The sequence below is a fragment of the Prionailurus viverrinus genome, chromosome C2 (assembly GCF_022837055.1).
Source record: "Prionailurus viverrinus isolate Anna chromosome C2, UM_Priviv_1.0, whole genome shotgun sequence".
NCBI lineage: Eukaryota > Metazoa > Chordata > Mammalia > Carnivora > Felidae > Prionailurus > Prionailurus viverrinus.
In genome coordinates this window covers 25,932,208-25,952,829 of record NC_062569.1, presented here as the reverse complement: position 1 = coordinate 25,952,829, position 20,622 = coordinate 25,932,208, and the positions used below count along the sequence as shown (strand labels likewise).

The 20,622-nt window shown below is 39.3% G+C and overlaps 2 protein-coding genes across 12 annotated transcripts in view; one reads left to right on the top strand and one right to left on the bottom strand.

Annotated features, from left to right (window-relative positions):
* Nucleotides 1–7,120, bottom strand: part of HACL1 (2-hydroxyacyl-CoA lyase 1) — a 41,768-nt gene extending 34,648 nt beyond the window's left edge. For 4 of the 8 annotated variants that reach the window (XR_007155881.1, XM_047876251.1, XM_047876250.1 and 1 more), the window contains exons 1-4: nucleotides 6,845–7,071; nucleotides 6,565–6,669; nucleotides 2,539–2,579; nucleotides 1,833–1,913 (exon numbers count right to left, since the gene is read on the bottom strand). Coding sequence is in view for 7 of the 8 variants with exons in the window: in XM_047876251.1 (XP_047732207.1) it covers nucleotides 1,833–1,913; nucleotides 2,539–2,579; nucleotides 6,565–6,669; nucleotides 6,845–6,934 (317 nt within the window). In the remaining variant the exon portion in view is untranslated. Of the gene's footprint in view, nucleotides 1–1,832; nucleotides 1,914–2,538; nucleotides 2,580–6,564; nucleotides 6,670–6,844 lie in introns of all 8 variants that reach the window. The other 4 variants (XM_047876252.1, XM_047876253.1, XM_047876255.1 and 1 more) reach the window with 4 other exon arrangements.
* Nucleotides 7,121–7,165: 45 nt separating this feature from the next.
* Nucleotides 7,166–20,622, top strand: part of BTD (biotinidase) — a 30,525-nt gene continuing 17,068 nt past the window's right edge. For 2 of the 4 annotated variants that reach the window (XM_047876258.1, XM_047876257.1), the window contains exons 1-2: nucleotides 7,166–7,254; nucleotides 9,285–9,435. Coding sequence is in view for 1 of the 4 variants with exons in the window: in XM_047876260.1 (XP_047732216.1) it covers nucleotides 9,425–9,435 (11 nt within the window). In the remaining 3 variants the exon portion in view is untranslated. Of the gene's footprint in view, nucleotides 7,255–8,597; nucleotides 8,712–9,284; nucleotides 9,436–20,622 lie in introns of those variants that run through there. The other 2 variants (XM_047876260.1, XM_047876259.1) reach the window with 2 other exon arrangements.

Below are 20,622 nucleotides of genomic sequence, written 5' to 3'. Positions count from 1 at the left end.
TTGGGATTAAGAGGAGGAAACAATTGTTTTTCACACCTTCCTAAGTGAGTCTATTTGGAAATGATGGAGTGAAAGAAACTCCACACCAATAATCCAATCTTATCCTTCAAGGAGAAGAAAAGTTATGGCAAACTTAAAAGTTACGAAAAACAAAGTCAGGCCCTAAAGAAGGTAAAGAAAGAGAAAGACTAGGAAGGGAGAAAGAAGGCATATGTCAAGAAAGTGAACAATGCTCTCTTACTAGGACATTAGTCTAAATAACACTAAAATATTTAATCTTCTTTCATATTCCTAGTATTAAAGAAGATTAAATATTTTATGAATTGACTAGAACATAACCCCCTCTAACATGATCTTATTGGCTAAAGCATGGATCTTTGATCTTCTTTAGTAACAGATTCATTTAAAACCATTTCCTCTAAGAACTGCAAGTTACAAATACTGTTTATTTTCAATCTTTGGAGTTTTGTTGGGATTCCCTTTATGGCCTCCACATGGTTAGTTTTTACTTTTAAACTACTATAAGAAGAAAGGAAAGAAGGCATCTGGCAAGAAAGCGGACAATGTCCTTCCTACTAGGACGTTGGTATAAATAATATCTAAATATTTACTCTTCCTTCATACTAGGATGATACTTCTTTGTATGAAGGAAGATCAAATGTTTTATGAATTGACTAGAACATAACTCCTTTTAACATGACCTTACTGGTTAACCCCAAAGATGGGGTTAAATGCAAGGTCAAAGAGTAAGTACTAAAGAGCTTATAAAGCAAACTCAAAAAATCTAAGAATTTCAATTGTCTTGCTACTTATGCAAAACAAGATAAAGAACTGGATACATTCTTACATTCTGAGCTGAGGTGTTTTAAAAATAATTCTGCACTTAAAGAGAACTGCACACACATTCACATATATAGAGAGACACATACACATACATATACACACACACTCCAAAACGTGTTGGTTTTTCTTTAAGGTTTATATACAGTATAGTTTTAATGAGTTAAGCGTAAGCCTGTTCCCACAAGCTTCTACACGTAAGTTTATAAACACTTTTATCTTAATGAAAGATGAATATGAATGACATGTTATACACTGTCTAGTTTCTATGAGTTAAACACAGACCTATCACCATATGCATCTACACATACGTTTAGAAACACGTATCTTGGGACACCTGGGTGGCTCAGTCGGTTAAGCGTCTGACTTCAGCTCGGGTCACAATCTCACAGTCCGTGAGTTCGAGCCCCATGTCAGGCTCTGTGCTGACAGCTCAGAGCCTGGAGCCTGCTTCAGATTCTGTGTCTCCCTCTCTCTCTGCCTCTCCCCTGCTCATGCTCTGTCTCTGTCTCAAAAATAAATAAAAACATTAAAAAAACTTTTTTAAAGGAACACTTATATCTTTTTTATTTTTTAGTAGGCTCCATGCCCAATGTAGGGCTTGAACTTATGACCCTGAGATTAAGAGTCCCATGCTTTACCAACTAAACCAGCCAGGAACCCCTAGAAATGTTTATATCTTAATGAAGGAAGATGTTACTTGAAAGAAGGTTTATACACAAGGGAGACTTAATGAATTAAGCATACGTGTATTCCCATATGCTTCTACACATAAGTTTTCCAAAAACTCAAAAATGTGTTTACCTCTAAGTAAGATTACTGATATTTTTTTGTTGTTCTTCCTAATACTATTCTTAATTTAATTTTTTACCAAGCCATTCCCTCAAGCACCTGATTCCAGGTCTTTTCACGCTAGATCAGTGGTTGTTCCAGTAGGTAAAATCACACACGGACATTTAAGAAAATGTTTTCAGTAACAGCAATTTAATTACCAACAGTTCATGTTTGCATTTGCCATACCACCCAAAGCATGGATGAGACCTGGGCCAGAAACAACAAGGCATACGCCAGGCCTAGAAGCAAAACAGAATTTATTTTATTAAAAGCAGGTCAAGTGGAACAGGTGATTATATCACTTTAGGGGGAAACATGGCAACTTTCTTGGACTTCAAAGGAAGGATATTCAGGTCTTTACTACAATTGGTAAAGCAATTATTAGAATATTTTGTGAATTATAAAAGAAACAAAAGAAAGATTGTATCGGTCTTCCTGCAAGAAAGAAGAGACCCATCATCTTCACACTGTATTTCACTAACTTCTTCATATTTTGAACCTCTTCATATTTTAAAGAGGTTATATTTGGGCCCCATTGATTTAACTGTATACAAAAGCAAATTTTTGACGTGGAGTACATTTTTATGTGGAAAAATATCTTTAAAAAATTTTAATAGATAAATATGTCAATTGATATCTGACAGAAAGTAATTCTGAAATGGAATGAACTGCCTCAACTTTTTTAAAAATTTAATTTGAATGCTTTACCCTAGATGTGACTTTCTAACTTCAGAACACTCAAGGAAAAAGTATCTCCATATATAATTCAGTTTGCCATTTTATATTCACAAAGTAATTTCTTAAGAAACTCTGTTTAAGACAGCCTTTAAAAGAAACAGAAATAAAACACAGACTTGAGTTTACCTGCCTGTCAGATATCCAATCGCAGAGGCAGCATAACAAGCCTACAAAGAAAAAATACTGGGACTTAAGCATACTGGGATCATTACCGTAAGTACCTGTATAAATATTTACTATTAAATAAAAAACTAGAACAGAGTGGTAAAGGAGGAACTGGAACGCTTTCATTTTAATAAGTAATGTTCTACCTGTAAATTTCAAGTAATGGCTTAGGAATCTAATCTAGCTCTTAGTGTTTCAAGGAATTTGTCTATATCATCTAGTTTATTAATAATATCCTCTTAGATTATTATTAATAATATCTGCAAGATCAACAGAAATGTTCACTCTCAATCCTAATATTGGCAATTTATGTTTTCTCTCTTTTATTCTTCATCAGTCTTGCTAGGGATTTATCAAATTTATTAATCTTTTAAAAGAACCAATTTTTGGCTTTGTTGATTCTACCGTTAGATTCTACTGTTGTTTTCTATTTCACTGATTTCTGCTCTTGTATTCATTATTTTACTCCTTTCATTTTAGGTTTAGTTCGGTTTTCTTTCTCTAGCTTCTTAAAATATAAGCTTAAAGCACGGATTTCTAAAAATCTTCTTTGGTAATAGATTTACTTAAATAGATTTTACTATTTCTTCTAAGAACTGCTTTAACTCTACCTTACAAGTTTGAAATCTCATCTTTTCTATATCATTCAATTCAAAATATTTCTTATTTTCTGCTGTGATTTCTTCCTCAACCCATTGGTTAGTCAGGGTTCATAGTGATGTGTCCTTTTTCATTCCTGCTATTAGTAATTTGTATTTTCTCTCTTTCATTTTTGACCACTCTGCCCTAAAGTTTTTTAGATTTTACCAATCCTTAAAAACGTTTACCAAGTATCAAATATGTTATTTCACTTTCAAGTTTGGGGATTTTCTAGTTATCTTTCTGTTACTGAATTTATTTCTACGCTGTCAGGTTACATATACTGTATGTTTTCAATCTTTGAAGATTTGTTGAGATTCCCTTTATGGCCTCCATATGGTTAGTTTTTACTTTTCTTTCTTATTTTATTTTTTTATGTTTATTTATTTTTGAGGGGGACAAGGGAGCCGGGGAGGGGCAGAGAGAGAGGAAGATAGAATATCTGAAGCTTGGACCCATGAACCCTGAGATCATGACATGAGCTGAAGTTGGATGCTTAACAAACTGAGCCACGCAGGCACCCTGGTTAGGTTTTACTTTTAAACTACCCTTCAACTGCACAGGAAAAAGAGGAGATGCTAAATTAAACACAAGATAACCTGAAAAACTGCTAAATACTCTCTCAAATAAATCCTTTTTCTTAGTCTGAGACATCTTTTTCTAGTATTATTTCTTCTCATTTTTTTTTTAGAAATAGTAATAAAAATGATATTTTTCTAAACTCCACTCAGTTTTATGTGTAGTAGACTTAACTTAAATAAACGTTTAGGATATAAGGGTAAAAAAAATTAAAAATACATTTTTAAGAATCTTTAACTGCTACCACTACCATATGCCCAACTAAGAAAGGGCACACAGGCTCCATGCCGTTTCTTTGTTACTATTCTCCGCTGGCCCTTATCACTTTCCCTTTTGCACCCAAGACCAAATTCACACAGGATAGTAATAAGACAACGCCAAAAACGCAAGTGCATAAAATACAATGTCTGGTGCAATCTGAACACTGAAGAACACTGTCCACTTAAAAGCGGGGTAAGAAATATTGCTACAGAATGCAAAATACAAAACAACATATACCAAAAATTATATCCTTCTGGTAGCAAATGTCAAAAGCTGAAAGGAGCTCTTTTTATGATCATAAAACATGTATTTCTCTACCAAATTACCTCCACTCACAAGCAGAATGCTGTGTGTAGTACTTAAGAGAGCAGACTCTAGAACTGAATTGTTTTGATTCGAATCTTGCTCCTCTCCTTTCTGCTGTGTAGTTTTGGCAAGTTCCTCTGTACCCTGGCTTCCTTATCTATAAAATGAACATGACTGACAGCACTGCTCTGAGGATGAAACCAGTTAACATATATGTAAAACATTCAGAACACTGCCTGCACAGTTAGTCCTCAGTAACTGTCACATTCCCAACAGTGTGCCTCCTCCCTGGAAAGCCAGTCAGCGTATGTCTTGATCACGCTAAAGATCTGATGAAAGACCACCAGGTCACAACCATCCACAACCAACTACACCTTTCTCTTTAGCACAAACGTGTAATTGGACGCCAAGTCCTCTTCGGCCTCTTGAATGGCTTCGGAATCTGTTCTCACACTCTCCTTTCATCACCCTGTCATTACCCTGAATTCAGGCACTAGTTAAGTCTTCCTGAGTACTGTACTGTGAAGAGTCAGGTTGACTGAGGGGACTACGTACCGGGAACGTCCTACAGGCATCTCACAGTCATCAAATTTGCATTCATTACGTTTTCCCTCCAAATTGGTTCTTCCATCTGTATTCCCGATCTGAGTCAGCGGTGCTGGGATCCCCCTAGTCAGTTAAGCAAGCCCACATCTAAGAATCATCTCCAGAAGAGCCTGTCCTCTCGTTCCTAGTTGGTTAATGCCCACTCATACTTCAAGACAGCTCAGGGATCATCTCCAGGAAACCTTTTCTGAAGCTTTAGGCTGAGCTGAGTACCCTTTTCTGGACTTCCACAGCACCCTGAATATATCTCTATCATAGCACTTAACACATTATAATAAAATTGTCTGTTTATGTCTGTCTCCACAGCCAGGTTATAAGCTCCTCAAGTACAAGGATAGTATGTCATTCATCTCCATATTCCATATGTCCAGTAAAGCACCTGGAACCTACGGAGGCCCTCTACTGAGATTACAGGGACTGAAATAAAACTTCAAGCTGCCCTGCTGATCCATTTTCTCACATAGACGACAGAATAGAATATTGTTCCAACTAAGAAGAAAGAAATGATACAAACTCAAGACCTGATTTAAGATTTTAAAAAACCCATACTCCTCGAATCTTACACTTAAGGCCTGCCATTGAGTTAATAAACAATGTGGTAAGCATTTACATCATGCAAAAGCCCCAAACAAGCCAGGCACTCTGGGGATATAACAAATGAACTACAACTCCTGCTCTCTAGGAGCCTACATGTGATGGCAGAGAAAGGGTACCACTTAGGGAGGTCAAGGCAGCTGTCTGGGCAACAGATGGTAAGAGCCTGAATTAGAGAGCAACAAACAGTGAGAGCGCAAAGCAGGAATACTTAGCTTTAGATGGACTGACAGGGTATGACGCTGCAGAAGTAGTTTCTTGATCTTTTAAACCAGCCCATAGTAAGCACTGAGACTGGGTTGACAAAATGTCTCATCTTCCTTTCTTTTGCTTCCAAATAAGCCTCTAGGAAGAGTGGTTGCATGACGCAGTGGAAGGAGGACTGGACTGGGATTTAGGACACCAGAGTTCTAATCATGGCTTTACCATTTGTGAACCTATTACCTTGCAGGGCCACCTACCATATAACATGAGAGCCTTGGCCTTCACCCATTCATCTCTAGGAAAGGCCTGAGCACCTATCATGTGCTAGGCACTGGGGATACAGATGTGTCAAGAAGAAATAATATCCCCACTCTCCTGGATCTCACAGCCTAATAGGGAAGTCAGACCAGACAAATAATACACAGAAAGAGATACATCCTAACAGGTAGTTATGAGAGGACAGAGGGACTGAATTCAGACCAGGAAAAGTGTCCCTTTCAGTTCCAACGCTCTAGACTTGGCAGAGAACGACCCGGTGTAGTGTCAAGGGCATGGACTTCAGACCCCAGAATACTTGGGTTCAAATCCTGGCTTCTGACACTAGCAACGTGTCACCTCGGGCAAATTACTCAACCTCTCTGTCAACTAGGATTAACAAAAACAGTTCTTGCTTCATAGGATTGCTGCGCTTGGTCTGCTTGAAGAACGGTGGTAAGGGCTGAGTGTCTGCGATGAATATCTGCTGCTATTATCAGTCATTCCCAATAACGCTTTCGGCCCCCCACTGTCCATACTCACCGCTTGCTCATTCCTCATCCCGACATATCTGATGCCCATCCTCTGGGCCGCAACGGCGATTTCGGTCACTGGGATGCCTACGATGCCAAACATGTACTCCACATCCTGGGGGCCAAGAACAGGGGAGTAAATGCCCGGGCCCGCGCCACACCGTTCCCTCCCGGGGCGCTAAAAGGAAAGCCTCAAGGAAAACCTCCCCACCTCCCACCGCACCGCTCTTCTCGTCTCCAAGACAACGTCTCCGCCCCCCCGCCGGCTTCCGTAGGAGAGTCCACCGTACTTGCGTTTTCAGGGCCTGGGCGATGACTTCAGCACCAGAAACCTGCTCCTCGTTTCCGTCGCTACGTGCGGCTCTGTTAGTCTCCGACATCTTCCACCTAAAACTTCGAGATACTCTCTCAGTCAAACATCAAGCTGACACGTAGACGCCCAGCAAAATAAAGTCGGGGGGACAGCCGCTCACCAATTGTGGAAACCGCTCCTCTGACTGACAAGGAGGAAGGCAACCAACCAATTTGAAAAGCGGGAAGGAAAAGGCGGGGCTTAAATCCGTCGGCTCGCAGCGTGAGTTGAGAATGTAAACACACTCCTCCAATCAGAGGCGTTCCCTTTTTCCAGCTCCTCCATTCGCGGGGCCAGAGTGCCAGAAGGAGGCGGGACTAGCAGGAGGCTGAGCCCTATGCCAAGCAGGTGAGACGCGGAACCTCTGAGGCCTCTAGCTCCTCTGTGCCTACCCTCCGGAGGCATTTGGGGGTTCGCTAAGGCGAGTGGAGCACACGCAGAGTAGGAGCGGAAGGAGGGCTAGGAGCACTAGCGGAAGGGGGCGTGGCGGGCGCTCTCGCCTCCGCCCCCCCCTCCCCCCCGGGCGCCCTAAGGGCCTAGGCAGGTTTCGCAAAGGCTGCTGGGACCCGGGTGGGCTGGGTGGAGCCTAGCCTAGTGCAAAGTTGAGTTTCGGTCGTATTGTGCTTGTACGTCTGCTGTGTACTAGGCGTTTACTACACGCTTTTTGGTTTACACGCTCTTTTGTAACTAAAGAAGTTTCACAACTATGTAGTTCGTGAAACATAGTCAATAGTACACGTCAGTTAAATCCATAAACGGATTTGCTCTTTATCCCAATATACATGGGGACACCGAATTTCCTAACCAAAAAACAAAGTAATTTTGCCCAGAGCCATTGAACCCATCCCATTCTTCAGAATCCCCAGCTTGTACTCTACTCACTGTTTAACCCTTAGGCTACAAGAGACAAGAAGGAACCCTTGAACCTAGTTACATTTGACCATTGTTTTCTCTAACCCTTGCGACTAGCCCACTCTTCCTCTCCACTCTCCATTCTTGTCTTTCCCAAATCAGGAAATGTGGGTTTTCATAATTTTTAGATTTAGTCCCTGTCTACCACCAGTCCCTGTAGCTTGATAACCTTTTAAAACGCATTTTTGAGCGAAAAAGATGTTTGTAGTGCAATTTCTGAGGGTGTGGTCTCCGTCCAGGTCCTGAAACCACCGGTTCCGTAATAAAATCTCCATAACAAAGAGTGGAACTTTAAATTTTTGAGGATTTGGAGTGTTTCAAAGCAAAAAGGCAAGTAATATGTGGAAGGTAGAGTGAGGAGAAGGGAGTGGATCATGGGTAGAGGAATGAATGAAAAGCACTGGAAGTGAAAGGATTTCTAAATCCAGAGATTTTCCAACTGTAGTCATGGGCCCTTCCAAAAGGTCTTCTTTTTGGCGGTTCAAGCCCTAACCTCCCACTCTAAAGACAAGAGAGTGAAATAGTTAACCTCCCTGGATACGGGACCTAGCCTAAGGTAGCCGATCAAAGAGGGAGATTTCTTTGATGTCTCAGAGTTCCTCTAAAATATAAATGCAGGTGTTGCATTTCCACTCCAAAATGTATCCATATGTTAATATAAGTATTATCTTTTTATGAGGTAAGATAAACATGCAATTAAATGTACAGGTCATAAAGAAGTTTTGACAATTGGCTATACCTATGTAATCGCCACCCAAAATAAAAATGACATTTTAAGCTTACCAGTCAAGTGAAATTGATGTTCCAGAAAGATGCAAAATGTTCTTTGTGTGGCTTTGAATAGTCCTGTTCTTCGTCTCCCGTCTCTGAGAAGCACGGACCTCTTCTATCAGGTAGTATTGTTTATATCAACACCTATGTGAGAGTCTGTACTACCATTCTATCAGAATCACTTGGAAAGCTTTTTAAAAATGCAGTTGCTTAGGCCCTACACCACATCTTCTGAATCAGTGAGTTAGGACAAGTTAGGCACCTATATATTTTTTAAAGCTGCTACCTAATTTTGATTTGCAGCCTGACTTGGGAACCCCTAGCTCTGTACTCATGGTTGAGGCATTAGTTAACAATGAAATGTGTGACTGCCTGTTACCAAAGTAATACTGTTGATTCGTTTGGATTTATAGGTTCAAGGCTACTTGTTTGACATTGGCAGCACAGACCGTGTAGATCGTTAGTCCATTCATGGGACCTTGTGTCTACTTCTGTGTCAAAAGAATCATGGACAAAATCACTCCACATAAAGTGTGGTGAAAACTGTGCCATAAATTGGAACAAGTCCCCTGAATTTAGATTAATGGGTTTTACAAAAAGGATAAATTCTCAACTGACTGGATTCTGGCCTTTAGCAAGGGGAAAAGTCAATGAGACTATTTAAACTTGCTTTCACCTTTGTATCTTTGGTTCAGGGTACAACGTTCCACTGTGTACTTGGTCGGATGATTCAGCAGAAGTGATCCTTGTCCCCAGGATTAGCAAGCCCTGAGAGCAACTCCTTTCCATCCAATTGTGATTACAGGATTCTGCTGTGATTTATCCAGGCCCTTCCATGCAAACTTTGTAAGCATTAACCACATTCTTTATTACTTTGATTGGTGGTAGGCATGGAATTTTATTTGGTGCATGTTTTATTGGAATTTTTTTGTTTGGTTTTGTTTCTTTATCCATGGAATGAGGTCAAAGGAGGAATAAGTCTGAGATGTTTTGTTTTGTTTTGTTTTGTTTTTTTAAGAAAAGGCTAACACAATGATAATATGCTCTCTAAAGCACAGAGCTGGGATGACTGGGTGGCTCAGTTGGTTAAGTGTCTGACTCTTGATCTCAGCTCAGGTCTTGATCTCATGGTCATGAGTTCAAGCCCCACATTAGGCTTCGTGCTGGGTGTGAAGGCTACTTAAAGAAATAAAATAATAAACAAACAAACAAAGAGCAGAGGTGGTCATCAAAGTGTCTATGCCCAAGTTCATCTGGGTAAAGAGAATATCCAGGCAACCAGGTAACTTATTAAGAGTTGCAAATATAGTGCCTAGAGAAAATCTATTCTCTAAAGGCAGTTTCTAAAAGTAATAGTAACTCCTCAGGCCCCCAAATTATGATAGTATGTTTTAATTTCAGTAAACAAAGACACTAAAAATCCTTGTGATTATTTAAAAAGCAAAACACCAGCTGAACTTATAAGAAATTGTCTCACAAACCTATGTTATCAAGATGTGAAGTGTTTGGTTATCAAGTGAAGAAATGAATTAGGGTTATTTGTGATATATTATAGAATGGCTGGGGCGCCTGGGTGGCGCAGTCGGTTAAGCGTCCAACTTCAGCCAGGTCACGATCTCGCGGTCCGGGAGTTCGAGCCCCGCGTCGGGCTCTGGGCTGATGGCTCGGAGCCCGGAGCCTGTTTCCGATTCTGTGTCTCCCTCTCTCTCTGCCCCTCCCCCGTTCATGCTCTGTCTCTCTCTGTCCCAAAAATAAATAAAAGACGTTGAAAAAAAGAACTTTTTAAAAAAGAATGGCTGAAAAGAAAAGAAAATTGGCTGAAATAAAAGAAAGCTGAAAGTAAGTACCTTAAAAACAAACAAAAAGCAAGCAACAATAACAAAAAGAAAAAAGGATATCTATGTAGAATACTCTTTTTAAAACCAACACTGAAAACCGTACAGCAAGAAATGTGCTATAAAAAAAATGTGTGAACATAATTAGAGCAGAAAATAAAATATAAAATAAAATGTTCTTTGAATAAAATAGGTTAAGTTGATCTTTGCTTCTCATTAAATTGATGGACTGCAAAGTACCAAAGCTCAGAAATAGGCTTGAAGCAAAACCAGTGAAAAGCAGTTTTATTATTGAGGTGTCTGGGACAGGTTTAATGCCTATTACTGGGAGATGGGTACTCGGGGACGGGTACTGGGTTTTTTTCCCAGTTGTCTGTGACCTAGAGAAAGGTTGGATTTCTGCCCTTGGCTAGGACACACAAGCACCTTTTCTCTACATTTGAATGCCAGCTAGACCCAGACCTGGAGTGGGAAACGCAGTTGGGCAGAAACTGAAGAAACATTGTGTCCCTCTTATTGCTGTGTCTTCGTCCATTGTGTGTTTGTTTGTTTGTTTGTTTGTTTTTCAATTTAAATTTGGGGTGGTTTGACTTCAGCAGTCGTTAAATCACTAATAAACATGTTACTTTATGTAAAGCGCACCAGAAAATGGTGACAACTGTGTGTCATGCTATGAGGATGTAAGAGATTTATCTCAAGTGGCTTAGAAACCGTAATCCAATATTTCTCAGTATGATAGAACCCCACACTTGGGGGTGGCCCATGGTGGGGGTGGGGTGGGGGACAGCTATCACTTATGAAAAATGGTAGCAATAGTTCAATGCTTCTGTTTTCATTTGTTTCTTCTGTTTTGCCATTAGCCTTCATTACAGTCCCTTTCCTTAGCTTTTAAAAGTGTACCTTATTGTTTTGTTTTGCTTTTAATCTGTTCCTCATGTGAGCAAAACAAAGAATCCACTCTGGGGCAGAATCTCTGAATGATTCCCGGGGTTCTGAATGGAACTGCTGGGGTGTAATCCCAGGTGAGGGACATCTTCCTGATTAAGAGTTTAGGCCCTTGAACTTCCTTCTATGTCATAACCTTTGAGTTCCCCTTCGGAGCTTCCCTGTGACATACTGTTTTATTCGCTTTAAAGTTTGTTTATATTTAACATTTACAGCATCTTTCAAACCCATGAATGGGAACAGAGATGGATTCATACACATGTACCCAGCCCCTAGCTCAAGAAATTCATTAAAAATACAGTGAAGCTCCCTGTGGATCCCTTCCCCAGTGCATTTTCCACCCCCTGTCCCATAGAGGTAACCACTATCTTGAATTTGGTGTTTATAATTCCCACATTAGCCATTCTCTCTTTTTTTTAGTTTTTTAATGTTTTTATTTACTTTTGAGACAGAGAGAGACAGAGCATGAGTGGGGGAGGGGCAGAGAGAGAGAGGGAGGCACAGGATCTGAAGCAGGCTCCAGGCTCTGAGCTGTCAGCACAGAGCTCGATGTGGGACTCAAACTCAGGAACCATGAGACGATGACCTGAGCCAAAGTTGAACATTTAAATGACTGAGCCACCCAGGCACCCCTCACATTATCCATTCTTTACTGGATGGACATTTAGGTTATCTTTAACTTTTCATTGTTATAAACAAATTTCTCTAAACATTTTTGCATGTCCCCTGGTGTGCCTGTGTGAGTTTTTATGTATATGTGGCTAGGGGCGGGTCACATCAGTGTTACTAGATATTGCCAAATTGGTCTCCAGAGTTACCAATTGTCCCACATTCTGGGACAATAGTCCCACATTCTGTTTATAAGAGCTCCCCTTTCTCCACATTCTCAATCATGAAATTTGAAATTTTTGCCAATCTACGGGAATGTGAAATGGCTTCTCATTTGCATTTCCCTGACTACTAATGAAGATACAGGTATAGATATGCCATCTGGGTTTTCTTATTCTGTTAATTGCATCTTTTAGATCTTTTGCCCATTTCTTTATGGATTGTTTATCTTTTTCTTATTTATTTGTAGATATTCTTTATATATTCTGAATGCTTATGCTTTGTCTTTTAACTTTGTTTATAGTTACTTTTGAGGTGCAAAGTTGTGGGGTTTTGGGGTGTGGTCACATTTGACAATTCTTTTCCTTTCTGTTTTATACTCTTTGTATCTTGAGAAAATATTCCTTAACCTGGGATGAGATTTATTTTTCTATATTTTCATCAAAAAGTTTAGCCTACCTGGAATTGATTTCTACATGTGATGGAAAGTATCATTCCAAGGGTTTTTTCCACATAATATCTATATCAATTAGATTTGCTGTGTAATTAATCACTCTAAAATTCAGTGACTTAAAACGACGACCATTTATTTAATTTATAGTCTTGTGAGGCTGGACTCAGCTGGGCTCCTTCATGTGCCCGTGGTCAGTTGCTAGGTCACTCTGCCACTGGAAGCTGACTGGTTACCCACTGGGGTGGCAGGTATATTGCTACTGAACCAGTTATCTCTCATCATTCAACAGGTGTCCCTGGGCTTCTTCAGATGGTGGCAGCAGATTGCAAAAGGGGACAAACCCCATTGTGGAACCTTTGTGTATCATGGTTGCTAACATCCTATCAGCTAAAGCAAGTTACATGGCCGAGTTCAGACTCTGACTAAGATGGCATTAAAAGTGACATGATAAAGAAACATGAATATGGAGAGAGGAATCATTGCTAGCCATTTTTGCTAGTCAATTTCCCAAAATATCCATTTTCCATTTACGGTATAGTTCATTCTTATCCCAATGATCCATAGTGTCATCTCTGTTATATTATCAAGTTTCCATATATGTATGTGGTCTGTCTCTGTACTCTGCTCTTTCTTAATTTTTTTGAAATAAGTCTTATGTTGGTAGGGAAGTCCTATTTTGTTCTTTTGAAAACACCTTGGGGGCGCCTGGGTGGCGCAGTCGGTTAAGCGTCCGACTTCAGCCAGGTCACGATCTCCCGGTCCGTGAGTTCGAGCCCCGCGTCAGGCTCTGCGCTGATGGCTCAGAGCCTGGAGCCTGTTTCCGATTCTGTGTCTCCCTCTCTCTCTGCCCCTCCCCCGTTCATGCTCTGTCTCTCTCTGTCCCAAAAATAAAATAAAAAAACGTTGAAAAAAAAATTTAAAAAAAAAAAAAAAAAAAAAAAAAAAAAAAAAAAAAAGAAAACACCTTGTCAGTTGCTATAATGTCCTATCGCTGCTATAACAGATTACCACAAATGTGGTGGCTTAAAAACAACATAAATGCATTATCTTATAGCTCTATAGTTCAGAAGTCCGAAATGGGTCTCCCTGGGATAATATCAAAATGCTGGCAGGACTGCGTTCCTTTGTGGAGGCCTTAAAAGAGACTCCTTCTAGCTTCTAGAGGCTTCCCACATTCTTGGCAATGTGAACAATATCAGGCCTAAACCTTCTCATGCTACCATCCCTCTGGTTCTCCCTCTTCTACTTTCACTCATAAAGGCACTGGTGATTGCATTGAGCCTACCTACATAATCCAGGATAATGTCTATTTTACAGCCAGCTCTTTAGCAACCTTTAAAAATACATATACACACATATATAATATATATAATATATATATGTATATGTATATATGTATATATATGTGTATGTATATATATGTGTATATATGTGTGTATATATATATGTGTGTGTATATATGTGTGTATATGTATATATGTGTGTATATGTGTGAAGCAGGCTTCACACTCGGCATGGAGCCTAATGTGGGCTCAATCCCATGATGCTGGGATCATGATCTGAGCCAAAATCAAGAGTTGGATGCTTAACCAACCGAGCCACCCAGGCAACTTTAGCATCTTTAGCAACTTTAATTCCCTTTTTGCCATGTAACCAACATACTCACAGTTTCTGGGGATTAGAATGTCTTTAAAGGGCCGTTATTCTGCCTACCAGATCTATTCATGGTCTTTTTCTCTTTTCTACATATTATAGAATCAGTTTATCGCATTCCAGTTTAACACTCATTAGAATTTCAATTGGAATTATATTGAATTTATAGATTAATTTGGATAGAACAATGTCTTTATATTATTGAGTCTTTTTGCCATAAGCATATCTGTCCATTTATTTTATTCTTCTTTAATGTCTTTCAATAAAAATATTTCATTATACTTGCTATATTTATTCCTAAGCACCTAACTTTTTATTGATTTTTTTGCATTTTCTAGTTTTAGGGGGCCACTGTATTAGAATGCAATTAATTTTCGTATGTTGGTCTTAAATTAACTATTTTACTATACTTTCATATTAATTATAATAATTTGTTTATGGATTCTCTTGGATTTCTTTGTAGATAATCATAGAATCAATGAAAGTTTGTTTTTTCTTTTCTTGGTCTTTTATCTTTTCTATTTCTTTTTCTTAGCTTAATGCACTACCTAAGACCTCCAGTACAATATAGATAAGAAGCACTGATAAGTGGCATTTTTATTTCATTTAACCTGTTAATACAGTGAATTAAGTTGATATACTTTTTCATATTAAATGCTTTATCATTCTTGTGATAAACCTCGTTTGGTCATGATGATGATTTTCTTCTTATACATTGCATAATTCAGTTTGCTATTATTTTTATTTAGACTTTCTACATTTGTGTTTAAGAGTGAGAGTCAACCATTATTTCATTTCTTGAACTATCCTTATCTAGTGTGGGTATCAAGGTTATACCATCTTTTTTAAAAGTTTTGGGACAGTTTGTATAAAATACGTAGGTGTAAATATCTTCATATAAAAAAAATACAGTATGTATCTTTTCCTTAAATGTTTGGGAGAATTCCCCTAAACAGTAGACCAAGATTGGTGCTTCTGGGGAGGAGCCTTTGATAATTTAATTTTTCTTGGATAATTCGTCTGCTTAGTTTTTTTCTTTTTTGGACTTAGTTTTGGTAAATTTTATTTTCCTAGAAAGTTACGTGTTTCATCCACGTATCCATTCAACATACATTTGTTCCAGAGTAACAGATAATCAATTCTAAATCTTTGTTATGTTCCCTTTTAATTTTTTCTTTATGTTCATGTGCCTGTTTATTACTTTTGTTCCTGATCAATCTTGATGGAGATTTGCTTAATTTCATTAGTCTTTTCAGAGAATCAATTTTGTACCCAGGCTCTCTGGAGAAATGGCTACTTCTAGACCTGAGCCAAGGAATGTGCAAGAGAAGCTTGGGACATAGTTTAATGTCAGATTGCAGAGAAGCTATTAGAAACTACTAGGGTAAGATCAAGAAGAATCCATAGCTAACTTGAAGAGGCTGCCATTGGCCAAGGATGGGATACTTTGAGTTTCAATAATGATAATAATTGAGATGGAGAGAAACTCATAAAATATGTTTAAATATATGAGTTCATAAATGGTATTTTTTAAAGATTTTTTTTTTAATTTTTAAGTAATCTCCTCACCCAACATGGAGCTCAAGCTTACAACCCTGAAATCAAGAGTTGCATGCTCCACCAACTGAGCCACCCATAAATGATATTTTAAAAAATTGGCCAACTTCAGAGAATAATAGAGAACCAATTCATTATCTTGAAAACTGATTTTAAAAAGAATGGAAGAGAGAATCTAGCATTTATCCTGCCTTTTCTATATGCACTGTACCACTAGATAACCAAATAGCAGATAAAATAGAATGTCTTTTTATAAAAAGTATCCCAATTAATAAATAAAATGATGGAATTAGAAAGCTAGCACTTTGCAATCCCCAATGAACATATAAAGGCATTAAGTATCAATGTTTTGTGCTAAGATTATGAGAAGAGAGTTAGACACGTGCCTCGTGATGAAAATACACACTGCCACCCATAGCCTTGCCAAAAGGATGGACACTGAGTCTGATCCAGTCTTGGATCCAGCTGCCAATTGGCAAGAAATAGCAAAGAAAGAGGAAAAGTTTGAACCTCACCATGCATTTGCAATAATACAACCCATTCTGTTGGAAAATCTACAGGTCTAATCTACAGGCTTCTTCAACAGGTTTGTTTTATGGAAATAAAAGGGACGAAAAAGGAAATTCTAGATTAAAAGAGACTTAAAGCCTATATCAATGTTTTAATTTTTTTTTTTAATTTACTTTTTTAGTAATCTCTACACCCAACATGGGGCTTGAACTCACGACCCCGAGATCAAGAGTTTCATGCTGTTCTGACTGAGTCAGTCAGGCACCTCAATATATCAGTGTTTTTAAATTAGAAAGACTAAATGTCTAGGGATGCACATTGGGTCATAAAGCTTTTTTTTCTTTTAAAGGAAGTGATAAGCATAAAAGCCATGGTAGTGGTTAGTTGGTCACTTATGGGTAGAGTTGCCAGATTTAGAAAAACAAAACAGGGCACCCAGGACTCCCAGTTAAATTTGACTTTCAGATAAACAATGAATAATTTTTTAGCACAAGTATGTCCCAATACACTTGTTTATCCAAAAGTCAAGCTTAACTTGGCTTCCTATATTTTATCTGGCAAAATCTTCATTTTATTCAAGATGGTAATGCAGCACTCTTCCCAGCCTTCCTTGTAGCTGGGGGCCAAAGCAATTTAAATGAAGTCAAGGGGCAGGGCTTTGGGGTGGTTCTTCCAGCCTGCAGCAGAGTGGAATTGGGTATGGAAGTCGCACTGTCTTGCAGTGAGCCCGTGCCTTGTACTGTGAACTTCACAAGTTCACCGGATGGTGAGATGGGGCTGGAGGTGGGTATTTCCCCTTCCTCCAGGTCAGTCAGGCTCTGATAAAACCTTAATTGGTTAGCTCGGTTCTCTTGAGGGCAGTCCCCCTGAAGAACAGAATGCTCTGACTGCTTTCCCCTTCTCCCTGCCAGAAACATGAGATTTTTTCCCAGTGTTCACTGGGACAACTGGTAGAGCTCTTGGAGGCAAAACTCACAAAAGTGTGGGTACCCTGCCCCCCAAGCCGGAAGTTCTTAACTCTGACTTACCTGCCCTGAGCCTCCAAAATTTGTCCGTTGCAGTTGAAGTTTTCCTGTGCTAGTACTGGCTCCCACGGAGGTTTCTGTGCTTCTCTGTATCCACCTGTCTGTCTCTCTAATTTTGGAGGCAACGGTTTGCCCCGTGACCTCAGTTCTCTGAAACAATTACGAAGTTGTTGGTTTTCAGATCTTTTAGGTTTTTACTTGTAAACAGTAGAATGGCTCCTTCCAAGCTCCTTATATGCCAGACTGTAAGCCAGAAGTCTCAGCTGTTTTTTTTTCCCTTACGTTTTTCATTTATTAGAAAAACAGGGTAACATTTAAGAAAATATTTTAAATCCCCGTAAGATGACCTGCCATGTTTTCATTAATTCACATTCTCTTCTAGTCTTTGGTCACATGTATACATGTTTTACTTAGCTATTATCGTTGTAAATACAGAAAGATATTTATTATATGTTTATTTAGCACATCTTAAATGTGGCCCATCATTAGAGTCTTCATAACTGTTTTTTCCGTGTTTGCTTAATATTCCACCTGGTTTATATACATCAATTTTCATACCTTTCTTCATATTGAATATTGTTTGTTTCCAACTTTTAGCTGCTGGGAGTTATTCTTCAATTTGAACTGGCTTCCACTTCTTGAACACTAAGCACTTTACATTTCTAACTGACAGATAACTTATTTACTCAAAGTTCTATAGTGAGTAAATCGTAGCCAGGATTTGAACTCACATATGTTGAAACTCAAAAGCCTGTATTCTTTACTTCCATGGTATGTTGTCATTTCAACTAACTTTTGTTTTGAATGACTTCCTAGGATAAAGTCCCAGAAGTAGACTATAATTCATAATAGAAATTGTCAAACTTTTTTCCCAGTGAGAAATTGCTATTATTTATCATTTTACTAATTTACCTTACTTCTTTTACAAATTTAATACTTTGGACTAAGACTAGTTAATGTCTATTTTGTACATAAATTCAAAGTCTTTTTTTTATGTTTATTTTATTTATTTGGGAGGGGAGGGGCAGAAAGAGAATCTGAAGCAGGCTCCGGCTGTCAGCACAGGGTCTGACCTTCAGCTGGATCTCCAAAGTCAAGAGTTACACGCTTAACCAATCAACCCACCCAGGCGCCCCCAAGTTCAGAATCTTTCAAAGTGTTTGTTTATGATTGTTTTCTTCTCATTTATATCTGTTCTTGTTCATTGCCTGTTTATGACTGTTGTCTTGATGTTTATATTTTGCATGTAAATTTTAATTTGTCAGTTTGTTTCTTCTGTTGTTTAAACGCCTCCAGGTTTTAGAAAGTGGTTTCATCAAATATCTGATGGCAAATTCTAATTTATGCTAGTTTTCCTATCATTCAAATAGCTCTTGATTTTGAGTTTATTTTTGTATATGGCCTAAGATGTCTAAACTTAATTCCAGGGACGCGTGGGTGTCTCAGTCAGTTAAGTGCCCGACTCTTGATCTCAGCTCAGGTCGTGATCTCAGGGTCATGATCTCAGGGTCATAAGTTCAAGCCCCGTGTTAGGGCTATTTAAAAAAAATAAAAAATAAACTTCATTCCAAATTGTTTGTAAGTCAGTCATCCCAATATCACTTATTCAATCACATGCTTCCCCCCATTGTTTTGAGTTGCATTGGCATAAAAAGAATGTAGGCTTTTGCACAAAATCAGTTTGGGTTAAATCCTGACTCTGGGTCTTGATCCCCTTCAAGTTTAGGAGTAAGCTCTTTCCTAAGAAGAGCTAGACTATTCCCCTCTGCTTTGTCCCCAGTGCTCAGGAATGTAGCACCAACTATCATGGCAGAGTCAGAAACCTCCCCATCCAACTCCACTCTTCCATCAACCCCAAAGAGCCCTGAGCTTGGAGGAGATGCAGCTGTGGCTGAGCGGGGACCTTTACCAGAGGGAAGAAGGCACACGAGTAACTACTGATCTGATCAAAGCGGAAGCAAACAAAACTACTCAGGGCCTCCAGGAAGTGAGACAAAGGTGGAGATACTAACCATTTCTCTACACCTCTACCATACCGTGGATGGAGAAGACAACCGACTTAGTGAATAGGCTGGAAAGTCTGTTACTCTTGATTGTGTACTGTGCTCTAGCTGAATACCGTGAGTGCCTGCCCATACTGTGGGGTCGCCTGCATGTTCCCACCACGTTTGTGTCAGGAGAATGTTCTATAGGTACTCAGAACGGATCACATTTGGACCTGTTTGCCTGCTTTGTGCTGTTTCTCTCTTGGTGATCTTGACTGTGCCTTCCCCGCGATGTAATAACTTCTGGTTTCTCCTTAGGAAAAAGTAGACTTCAGCATGTTTTCTTTAGTGCTATGTCTTACTTTAGCTTTGTTTGTTGTTTGTTTCATACTTCCTACTGTCATTTATTTTCAGTGTTTCCAGATTTTTTAAAGTTTATATATTTATTTTGAGAGAGAGAGAGAGAGAGAGAGAGAGAGAGAGAGAGAGAGCGCACAAGCAGGGGAGGAACAGAGAGAGACAGAGAGAGAGAATCCCAAGCAAGACTCTGCAGTGTCAGTACAGAGCCCAACACAGGGCTCGAAGTCACCAACCGTAAGATCACAACCTGAGCCGAAATCGAGAGTCGGCTGCTTAATTGACTGAGCCACCGAAGCACCACTCCAGATCATTTTATAAGGATTGTTCTTTTGCCTTGGGGAGTGTGGTTCCCTGGCTGTGGTGCCCATTCCATTGTTCTTCACTGTCTGCATCCAGGGCATTTCCACCATCGTCGTGGTTCTGTGATTTGGATTTTCACTCCTGAACACTGGTAGGTAAGAGCACAGGGGTGATGGACTTACAGTGATGTTTCACCCACTCCACCCTTAGACATGTTGTGTCCATACACTTAATAATCACAAAGAGTCTTGGGGCACCTCAGTGCTCAGTCAGTTAGGCATCCAACTTCTGCTCAGGTCATGATCTTGCAGTTCATGGGTTCGAGCCCCACATCTGCTTCAGAGCCTGCTTCGGATTCTGTCTCCCTCTCTCTCTCTGCCCCTCCTCTGCTCATGCTCTCTCTCTCCCTCTCTATCAAAAATAAATAAACACTAAAAAAATTTTTTTTAATCACAAAGAGTCTTTACATTGCCCTCATTTCTGAGCACATCTTCCCTGAAAAATTTGACCTCAGGTTTTGGGACATCATATTTTCCTTGCACTGGTTGTATTACTTCTGGATGTCCAGCCTTCAGGTCCTC